We start from the raw sequence: 12,113 nt of genomic DNA on the forward strand, positions 1-12,113 counted from the left end.
TTGGAATTTTTTTCTTCACATATAGATATAAAATAATTAAATAAAACGGTATAGATAAATTAATTTTAACACACACTGTTAGATAAATTTAAATAAATTTTAATCAATCTTGATAAATCTAATAATGTTAACAAATCTTAATAAATTTTGTTAAACTAAATTATGGAATTCTTCTCAAATCAGATTTGGTATGCGTGATATTATGAACCATTTTCCAGTATTGAGAGAGAGAGAGGGAGAGGGAGAAGGAGATGGAGAGGGAGAGGGAGAGAGAGAGGGAGAGGGAGAGGGAGAGAGAGAGAGAGAGAGAGAGAGAGAGAGAGAGAGAGAGAGAGAGAGAGAGAGAGAGAGATGAAACATTTTTAGACCTAATCAAATAGATTCTTTTGCTGTTTCTCAATGCTGGATATATTTTTACGGATTTCCTATGAAATTAAAATTTTCTGGTTTTAAGAATAGAGTAGAGTTCGTAACGATAGCATGGCGTTAGTTCTTTATCTTTTCCGTGACCGTTAATGCGCAACGCGAAGCTTGCCTGCACTTTAGGGATGGACATCGCGGTAACTTCCATCGTAAGCTCTTTGTACTTTCAAAAGTTTGAGCTCGGCCAGGGCCGCCTACAAATTAGGTGTTATTAGGATTTATGCCGGAAAGTTATATCAGCCTCGAGCGTCGCGCTGGCGACGTCATTGTCGCGTACACGTGCACCTTCTAAATGCGAAAAACATGAAAAGCTCATCCGGCTGACCATTACGACGACTAATAACTTCAAAGAAGAATTATCTTCACGCAACAAGATTACCGTTCGCACAAGCGTAATTAATGCAAACGAATAATTTTCTCTATACAATTTTCTATGTACTCACGTCGATGAAACGTAAAAATATTTTTGCAAGATACTGTACTTTAAAAACTGTATTTTAAACTATACAGAGTGTTTCCTAAGTAAGTACAAGAAATTGAAAGGGATATTTCGTGGCTTATTTTAGGAAAAAAAGTCCTATATATAAATATATGCTTTAAACTGCTTCGTTTTCAAAATACAGGGTGTTAAAGACGCACACCCCTGGTGGATCTAAAAATGTTTTATCAATATCTACTGAAAAATGGTTCTTAATACCACGCATACCAAATTTGAATAAAATATCTTTAAACGTTTTCCAGATTTTCGAAATTCCATTTTTTTTTCACAATTTTGTAAACCCGTATTTGAAAATAAAGCAGTTCAGCTGGGTATGTGTATATAAGACCTTTTCTTCCTAAAATAAGCCACGTAATACGCTCTTCAATTCTTTATACTTACTTAGGAAACACCCTGTATTTTAAAATATATAAAAACAGACTCAATTAGAAAACTCAAGCGGATGTCACGCGTTTAGTTTCCGAGCTCTCTTTTGACGATCGTGTTATTTCTTCGTCGCCGTTAGAAGAAATACGGGCGCCGGGGGTCGATCGATATAACGCTTTTATCGTGGAGGCTGCTGAAGTTTTCGTTCATGAGACTGAATACGGAATGACTCATCGCTTCGGTACGGTTTTACATCCCGTCCTAATTCAGGCCACGTAAAGGAGAGCTTCGTTTTCACGTCACGGTGTAGACTATACGCTTCGCTGCCGCACGTTCGTCACCGCGCTCCTCCATTACGCTTAGCTCGCGAGTGCATTATGACGGAACCGATTGATGACGCCCGCGGAGTGCGTTGTCACATTTCTTGTCGCGTCGCGGAAAATATGGATGCTTTTAAGTGAACGCCGAGATATACGCGACGCCGAAAAACGACGCAATTTAAGAACTCGGATGATAGCTGGCAAGTGCTTTTGATAGCTGAGCACGATGTGTCACCTGTCCAGTATGATCTTAATTAATGTTCACGAAGTCGAATATGTATCAATTATAAATGTCTCTTGCGTCTATTTTTTAGAAAACTTATTTTTATTTGTGTTTATCATCTTACAGACTTCCAAAGATTAACCCTTTGTGTCAAGAATTTTTGTATCAGATCAATTTTATTAAACTTTGCTGAAAAAGCGGAAAAAAACACTGGGTGTCCCACTGTGCCGCATGTAAAATAGATGCATAAAATATTAAGCAAAAAAAAAAGTAAATTAACATTCACGTAAGATTTGAATATGGTTCACAGATATTTTTTGTGTAAAATATTTCGCATGTCATCCTTGTCACTCCATAGAAAAATTTTTATTCATAAAAAATAAAATATAAATTCGAGTTCTAAAACGAAAACGCACAATTTCGAATTATGTGACTAGGGAAGCAATACGAATTCGCAGGTATATCTTTATCTAATTGTAAGAGAGATATTTTGTTCGTTGAAGAAACTAAAGAACTTACACGTAAACCAGCATGGGATACTTGGTTGCACCGCTCAAGTCAGCACCCGGTGGTATCAGAAGCCTCACCTGGGCATTAAAGCCACCAGGAACTGGGACTCTATATCTATGGACGATCGGCTGCGATTTTTCCATTATTATATCAGTCACTACATTATTGTCCTCCCATACGGAGAGCAACGTGGTATTCTGAAAGTAGAAAAGCAAGAAGAAATTAATGAAATTCATATTATTTTAATATTGTTTTATATTATTTATTAATTCAATTATTTTATTTAACATTAAAATTTTCGTGAAAAAATTAAATTCCACAATGATAGAATTGAAGATCGCAAGAACTTAAATCTAAAACTATAAAAAAAATATTAAATCAACACCGACTGATTGCAAACTTTAATACGCAACAAACTAAACGAATATTAATCTTATGCGTTTTGCATAGATAGGTTAACTACTGGCCATTTGCCATTTATGATATTTATCCGACATCATAATAACGACTATCTATCTTCTCAAAGCTCAATTTTTCTTCCATCTTCATCCGCTTTGGATACCATCGATCGCTGGTCACTTCCTGACTCTGATCGTCATAATCGCGATAGCTGGTTACACGCCGAAGGCGGTGAATAACATCGTCAACACACTCGGAGACACTTCCGCAAACTTGCGAGAAGTCAGAAGAACGTTTAGCGGTTTGCGTTCTCTAAAGTACTTCGCAACTTCAATCGCATCCTCCGAGCGCGGTTTGCCGGCCGGAATCGATTCGGTTCAAAGGGCAGCCACTTTCGCGGGTAGTTGTCCGAAGTAGTTTTTTCCCTCTCTTCAGCGTGACGGGACAGAAAGCGAGGGTATTCACGGTTTATCCCGCGATAAAAAATTACATTAGAAAAGTCAGAACGGGGGAGCCAATGCTCGCCTCCAAGGGCGCCAGGGCGATTTACCCACGCCGAAGTTTCCCAGTCCGCGTTTTTGCGAACCGAGTTTACCCACGAGTTTTGCACCCCCTTTCCCGCCAATCCACGTCCTTCTTGACGCTCGGAGCAAATGTAAAGGTGCGATTTCATTGACGCTAGAAACCAACGGCAGCGTCAAGAAAATGTAGTGGGGGAAGAAGTTCCGTTAAATTTTGCGGTACGCTAAAAAGTTGAGACGGTCTGAATTTCTTCCCCCACTACATTTTCTTGACGCTGCCGCTGGTTTCTAGCGTCAATGAAATCGCACCTTAACGCGCAATCTGCGCGCTTTTGTGCGTCGCGAGCACTCGACGAAAGTTCGCCGCCACGCCGACTTCCGACTTGACTAGACAGCGAATCTCGATTTTGCATCGCTGCCGCGAGAACTTTTTCTCCGGGCGTTCGCGCTCGCGGATCCGCGTTACCGAAGTTTCTTCGTCGAATGACAGGCGATCTCTGGCGAGGTAGTTTCCGGCTTTTGTGGGAATCCCGTACCGATCGCGATATGACGTGGCGATATCGATTTTCGATCGAGAGGCGGATATATATATTTTTCCCCTCCCTCTCGCGGTTTGCTGCACCAGATATATAGGACGGCCGCAAGTTTGCGCCGTTGCGAATATGCTTCACGTATAAGGATAGGTTGATTAAGTTTTGAAGAAGCCAAGAAGCAACGGAGCACTTTTCACTCTACAGTGTTAATTTTACAGTGGATTTTAGCTCTTTGAGAGATATATAAAAACAAAAAAATTCCTTAAAAAAAAATATATTAAATATATTAAATATATTATTTATATTTTGTCAATCTTTTAAAAAAGTCGTTTTCAAATTATAAATTGATTTTATTAATTGAACAAAATTTTATTTCAACTTCCAGCTTAATCAAGTTTAATGATAAATACTAACCTGCAAGGAAGAATTCGACATTCTCGTTTAATTTGTCGCGTACCTATAATGAAAGCGCTCAATATTTTTTCTTTTCCAGAGCGCGGAGAGAACAAGAGAAAAGTTCAAATAATGGTATGTAACTTATTTGAACTTTATCGTCATGAAAACTCAGCCGCGAGTTAGAATTGTGGTAGAATTGTATTTGCATACCGCGAGCTTGGAGCCATTGTTAATCGATCGCGAGAAAAAAAATTAACTCTAAATTAATGAAAAATCTCGCTGCGTGAATTATATACGAATTTTCCCAGCGATGATGAAAGAGTTTCTTCCGGCGCAGCGGAGGGTAATAATGGCATATCGGGAGAGTCAAGCGCAATCAATTGGCATCACTTTGAGCCTTTTGTAAATTTCGATAATAGTCCGTATCATAATATCGACGTAATTGGATCGGCATGCAGAAGTGCCTCATAAATCGCGTCAAAGTGCAGCGAAGATCGACAAAGGGATTCCGGAGGGGATTTTGTACGTGCCTGTTTGCGACTTCGCTGATGCACGTGTAATATTCGCGTATAACAAATCGCTCTATTAATCCTCGAAAAATGATATTAAAAACGTGTGCGGTGGTGTATAAAATATCACCGCGCTCTTTTACGCGGAAAGTTTTCATAAATGCGATATCTCATCTGCAAATCAATAACGAGTGTTTATGATTTTTTATTTGAATTAAGAAGAGAAGTAAGTAAGTGTGGATGGTATAATATTTCGCGACTTGTTACAATATGATAAAAGTGGATAAAAAAATCTTTTTAAGCGCGTTTATAGATTATCCATAATTATTTGTTGTAGACCTTACGAAGCAAAAGAGAGATGTATGACGATTTGTTAATTAAAACGGCCAAAGACGAAAGAAAGCAGACCCGATCCGCACGGGTCTGGAAACGCGAATTTCATCGACAAGGTCGCTCTTTAACGTAATTGGATTAACGCTCATTGTCGACGGTTTCCCGAGCGAGAAGAAGACCAATTATCAGCATTAAGCGGCCGCTCGAAAATAAGTGATAAAGGCGCCGGATAGTCAGATTTTCGCTCCGTTGATCGCGATAAAGCACGTGGATTCGTTCTCGACATTTTGCGCGTCAGTCGCCCTCCAAGTTCGACCAGTTCCACTTGATCCCTTTCCTCCTCCGTCCGTCTGTCGCTGCGGTAATCAGATTACAAAAGAGATAGCTCGATGTAAATTGAGCGTACTCCTCCGTACTAGCGCGGTGGTGAACCGAGACATTTTAACACGCCCTAAAGATACCTAGCTGTATAAAATTTATATTTTATTATATTATTGTATATATGTACATGTATTATCTTATTATATTTTAGTGTAGTTTCAGTGTATTTTATTATTTTATTATATTATATAATTTAAATTGATATCAACGAAAGAGCTAAATAGAAACTTGAACCAGTTTATTTAAAGCTGCGATCGAGAGTAAAAAATGTGGTACGTGCATTTTTATTTCGGCGGTGCTCTCAATTGTTATTAAAATTAATTTGCCGATTTGGATCTTCCTCGTATGTGAACAATCCGTCATCGTTTTTTTGCTAGATTCTTCCTTTTCTTGCTCCAATAATTTGCGACGCCCCGACCCGCCTGTCATCATGGAAAGTCGACGGAGGAATTTGATTATCGAAAGTAATGAAACTTTCATCCAACCGCAAACTTTTTCTCCGAGAACGGCGGGCGCGCAGGTAGATTGGCGAATAAGCAAATGGATGGATAGATTATAGATAGACTGGAAAGAAGGAAGAGGAAAATCGGTCTGAGGAGGCGTTCCTTCTAGACTAGCATACTCAGCCTCTTCAAATAATTCTGGATTGAAGTTTTATATGGAGACGATAAAAGAACAATAGACGTAATTGTTTATTCTCGAGTAATATGTATAACTTATTTTATAATTTTATTCTATATATTCAATCAATTTAAATTTTACATGATTTTTATTTATTATTGCAGGTTATGAAGACTTTTCGATAAAATTGCTTAATTCCCTTATTGCCTTCTGCAATTAATAATTGTGTAAGTGATATCTTCTATATAATTAATAAACTCTTATATTATTATTAATCATCTAAAATAAATAATAAACTAAAAATTTTTTTTTAGTTTTAATTTAAAAGAATTCAATATTTAAGAAGAATTTAATACTTAAAAAAAAGCAGTAACAATAAGTATCTCACAAAAACGGTTCATGAATGAGAATGGAATATGCATAAAATTTTATAATGTTTGTACAGAAAATACCATAATACACGCGCTAACATGCTCGCTACATAATATGCTCTTGTCAGAGTTCATATACAAAATGTAGTAATTAGAAGTTATAATAAACACGTGTTTGCGTTAATATGAGCAGTTAATCAAGTTTAATATTTACGTATATATGAATACCATAACGGCTATCACGATTTCACCAATGTTGATTAATTGTTAATTAATAAAGTAAATCTGCTAATCATAATAATTAATTAAATATATTTTATTTGTCGACACACACTATGGCTACAATTCGGAGGGAGGAAGCGACAATTGAATTGAATTGAATAGCGATTAAAATCACGTGCGATATGAAATTATCGGAATTTCGCGCAAAAAGCTACATATTTTCCAATTGAGATCCTTTAATATTAAAAATATATATTTTGTTATATATATAATTATATAAATATTATATAAATAAGTTTTACAGTATTTTTAAATTTATTTCTTTTCTTTTGTTGAGAGATACTCGTTAATGCCTTCGTCAATCTTCTTCTATCTTCCTCATAAAACGTCGATCTAGAATGACTTGGCGTAAAGGCCTGAGTATGTATACCGATCAAGCAGAAGCTTCTCCTCGAACCGATTTTCCTCTTTCCTCTCTCTCTGTTTCTCATCTCATAAAAATTGTATAATACAAAGATTTCAAAATATCTCAATATTAACAAATATTGGAACTGATTAAACAACAACACTGACATAAACATCCATAACTATCGATTTCATTTTGCAAACATGACGCGATCACCATCATGCGGGCGCTATCGAGAATATCGCTATAAAAGCAATAATATCGCATATATGAATGTGTGTGTGCGTATGACCATGTGCATTCTGATTACATATCAAATTGGCATAACAATATGCTTTATAAATAGAAAAGTTACGGCTAAGCTACTCCTACATACGTTTGCTTCTTCATCAAAAAAAGTTCTGCGAGTTCTATCGTAATAATATTCAGCATTTTACTGAATATTCAATAGTCATCTTCCGTAATTTTAATTAACGTTCGAACAATATTAAAACGTATTCCTTATAATCATATTTAAATTAATTATATTTAAAAAATAATTCGTTAGAGATTTAAGCGAGGTTTGTCATTCGATAAATTCAAAAGTGACGCTAAATTTTTTTTTACCAGTGTTACACCAAAGACTATGAGCGACAAATTTTGTTTCATTCTGCAACATTGTTCACTCTGGTAAGTTATTAAATTTATACGCGACACTTCCGAATCGTCGATTCCAACCAACGGCTGTTGTTGATTGCGTCATTTCTCTCAACGTGTTATATTTACGTTAGCAAAATTGGAAATTGATACAAAACGTGACCCGGTCGAAAATGGTTGCATTTTTTTTTCAATTTCCAACAATTTTCAGTTTTCAGCAATTTAATCGCAATAAAAGTCTACCTTTTCCCCATTTTTTGCATTTAATTACTATACAAGTTTTAATTACACGTTCGAATATGCATGATTCAGGTTACATCGGCGCGTGAAAATAAATAATTTTTCGGTTTACGCGTTCAATTATTCCCCTTCTACGAATTCAAAAACAATACGAGGGAGTTTACTCGCGGCTTAACGCATCGCCGGCGTGCAATCGCGTTTGCCGCGCGTGTATTGTGCTTTTTACGAGGTCGCCAACAATGTCGCGATAATCTGTCTCGGCGTGATTTCGATCTGATTAGGCCGAGCGAACGGGTATCGCGGGCGCAATGTGTTTTGCGCGCGGGATTTCGAGCTTTGTTATGCCGTTACCACCGCAGCACCGTGCACTGCACCGGTGTGCAGGCCGCCGCTCGTATATTACTCGCAGCGCGCAACGTTCCCAGGACTAAATCGCGGCGCATCGCATAGTACCTACTACGCGTATTCTATTGCTGTAACAAAATTTATTCGATTTGCTTGTCTGATAGCGAACCCACCCGTGGGTTCGTGTACCTCTCACTAGCAGAATTACGCGGCCGTCATCCATACGTCTATATCGTATGCAAATGCACGCGCGCGCGCGCGCGCGTGCGATGCGAAAGATATCATTGTTCGCGGTTCCGCACCCTCAGAAAAGATTTCTAATAACGAGACAAAAAGTATTCTTGACATGTTTAATCTCATCACAATCTGAAGTAGTATAAAAATAAAACAATATTGAGATTAAATCAATAATTCCTATTCTCTTCTCTCGAATAAAATAAGATTGACTCAATAATCTTGAGACAAGAATAACATATATAAATTTAAGCTTATAATATTCTTGCGTTTAGACTAATCTTCACGCGTGAACGCAAGAATATTATAAGCTTAAATTTATATATGTTATTCTTGTCTCAAGATTATTAAGTCAATCTTATTTTATTCGAGAGAAGAGAATAGGAATTATTGATTTAATCTCAATATTGTTTTATAACGCGCAATGTTAGCGCCATAATATTAGGTGCGATCCGCGCGACGGCTGCGCGCCGCGAAACACCTATCTTTAAAATATCCATTATTCAGATATCATTCCTGAAATAGATCCTCTTGAGCCATTATCATGTATTAGAATGGAAGCATAGAGAAGAAAAACAAATAGCCTATTCGTCTGCCAACAGAATCAATTTATCTTATTCTATAGCTAAAAGGCATCAACTTAAATTTTATTATCTAAAAATTTTATATTGTAGGAATTGTCTAAAGATTATTACTCGAATAATTATGTGCATGGTTAAATCTTCTCAATCGATTAAAGATACTAATTTTATGTTAAATAATTCTTTCATCAATAAGGTTGGCAGAATGCTTATACGTATATATAAGTAAACATCAATGAAAAATTTAAATTTTAACAGAAAAAATTGCGCGTACTTAATTATTCTAATAATAAAATATATATAAGAATAATTGAATATATTTTATTTATTAGGAATATTATCATATAATGAAGTAGATTGAAACAAACACAACATCGTATTCACATCAATCTGCAGTTGCAACTACTTTAAAAAGCACGTCTATTGATGTAGCAGTTATAATGATAGATACCACAAGCGTACGATTAGCTCAGCGTTAGCGTGTTAGGTTGCGACCTCGGACATTTTAGGTGCAAATCCCGTCGATGCGTTCTCAAAAATTGTAAAACTGCGTAATTATTAATTAATAAAATAGAATAATATATGCAGAACCGCACGAATACAAATTAAACTATAAAAATATTAGAAAAAAATAAAAAATATTTAAAAATTAAAAAGAAAACATTGTTTTTTTAATTTTTTTTATACAAGAATAGAATAAGATTTCTTTCAGATTCGTCTATTCTTGAATCAAGAATATTATAGGATTGTCACAAATAACTGCATCTTTCTGAGAAAGTTAAGAGGGATAGTATCAAAATTATTTTATTCTAGACTTAATAAATTTTCTAGTTAAGACTAAAATATTATTGTTTCAATACTAAATATGATTGGCCCTATTTCGATCCTATTTTATGATAGATTCAAGAGTAATAGCATTGTATGTAGAAATCTTTTCTGAGGGCGCGGATATAATATTGTGATTTGTAATGCAACGCGCGGAGCAAAAGGAATTTCACAGGATATATGCACGAATTCTCTCTCTTTCGCGCGCGCGCTCTCGCTCTATTCGGAGGGGATCAAATTTGTAGAAATCTGGGCTGCATACAAACGTAATGATTGATGAAACCTATCAAACGCGCCGCGCAGCAATAACATTGCGCTCAAAGCTTGAAACTGGTACGGGAGAAAGCGGGAATATACGAGATACCTGTTACGTTCCCATCGCCTAATGAAATTAGAGGTCCGAAATCTGATGGATTATCGCTCATTATTTTGAATTTCAGATATTAATTGCTTCGAAGACCGAAATTTAGGCGCGTAACGTACGCAAATTATGTAATGCATGATTATATAATTCCATGCCGTTACGCATTCCATTAAATTTTTTAGGTACACCCGTATCGTCGTGTTTATTTTACGAAAGAATGACGTACCGTACGCTGCTCTGCGTTTCGCGTCATTGTACATCGCTGCTAATTATCTCTCTTATCAAACGCATTATCTATTTTCACAATAGTTTTATTAGCGTATTTTATTGATATTGATTAAGTAATTGATATTGTATAAAGATCTTATCTCTACACTTCATAGCTAATACCTATATTCTTTAAAAATTGTTTTAATTGGAAAAACGTATGAAATCTTTCTAAGTTTCAAGACGGTTTACGGTAGACAGAGCTGCGAGAAAGATAGAAGTATCAGATAGATGCGTATACCTTATTGTAGATGGCTATATCGGGTACTCCGGGTCCGGCGCAAGTGAGCACGTAATGCGAATTGTCAGTGGAGAATTTAGCACTGTTGTACAAACAGCGGCTGCCGTCCCTCTCCCTGACAACGTTACAAGTCAAACACGCCGACTTGTGCCCCGGATCCAGCAGCGACACTCTGTACAGATGCTGAACCGCCGACTCGCGTTCCGAGGTGGCCAAGTAGTATCTGTAACAAAAATAAGTATATATTTTCTTTCGACAAATGTACTACGATCAGGTTTGCCTTCATAAATCCGGCGTCTTCGCACGATTGATTTCTTTGGCTAACTGTATAGGTATATTTTTGCTTACTTTCTTTCTTTTGGAATACATAAACAATCATGTAATTTTAGGATCTTAATTACTTTTGCGCGGTATAATGAAGTGGTAATCATTGTGTCACGCGTGCAAGCGCAGCAAGCATATTAACGTTCGCGTTGGAATGACATCGGCCAAGTGTCTCGCGCCGACGTCACATTACCGCTAAGAAATTAGTTTTTCACTATCTGCATTATGGGACATGGAGAACACCTGTTGCGACGCCTAAGATATGCGATAACCGGCGAAGACAAATTGTTCACTAGCTCGATGCTATAACACCACGTACGCCAAGACGTATCCCAGCGAGGTGTATTTAGCGGACTATTATCTCGTGTCCTGCGCTAATCCCTCGCCTTCCCTCCGCCAACCAGCCACATGTTCTCCAGACAGCGGAGTGTTCCATCAGCTCGCGGAATACGAGAAGCGGAGTATAGGACGCCCGCTAAACGGAAGTGCACGCAATTTCCATATGGACCGCGCGCGCTGTCACCGAAGAGATCCCCCGGTTGTCGATTTATTGAGAGTCGCTCCCATTCTGGGCCATCAAGCCGATCAAGCGGTTACGTCAGCAGAATGCTGCCCCATTAGATACAATCAGAAAGCTGATGGTGTAAATTGCGGCCATTGACTGTCCGCTGCTTGCCCCGTACCTGTGTGCCGTTGATACCATCACGCATTAATCAGATCTATATATTGTTCTTCGTCGGTTCCCGACGCTTTCCGAATGCGAGAGACACTTTACGTAAGGCACCTATCTTTTTCTTTCATAAATCCAAGTGCTCGCGCGACTAAAGATTCATTTCTAACCGGGACGAATAAAAAAAGGAGGTCACACAAACAGATGTTTGAAGTTGATTCTCTTACAAATTACGTCATAATTACGATTTTGATCGTAAAATTTATAATTTAAATGTTTTTTTTTTTTTTACAAAAAAAAGAGTAATAAGTATTTTTTATGATTTTTACGTGAAATGTTTCAGATTATATTTC

General features: G+C 37.1%; 1 protein-coding gene across 4 annotated transcripts in view; it reads right to left on the reverse strand.

Annotated features, from left to right (window-relative positions):
- The window catches only part of LOC143907445 (venom dipeptidyl peptidase 4), a 432,526-nt gene that overhangs the window by 15,649 nt on the left and 404,764 nt on the right, over positions 1-12,113 (reverse strand). For all 4 annotated transcript variants that reach the window (XM_077424253.1, XM_077424255.1, XM_077424254.1 and 1 more), the window contains exons 10-11: positions 10,767-10,989; positions 2,351-2,538 (exon numbers count right to left, since the gene is read on the reverse strand). In XM_077424253.1, the coding sequence (XP_077280379.1) occupies positions 2,351-2,538; positions 10,767-10,989 (411 nt within the window). The remainder of the gene's footprint in view (positions 1-2,350; positions 2,539-10,766; positions 10,990-12,113) is intronic.

This window comes from Temnothorax americanus, unplaced genomic scaffold (assembly GCF_048541705.1).
Source record: "Temnothorax americanus isolate GAGA-0224 unplaced genomic scaffold, ASM4854170v1 Scaffold80, whole genome shotgun sequence".
Lineage (NCBI taxonomy): Eukaryota > Metazoa > Arthropoda > Insecta > Hymenoptera > Formicidae > Temnothorax > Temnothorax americanus.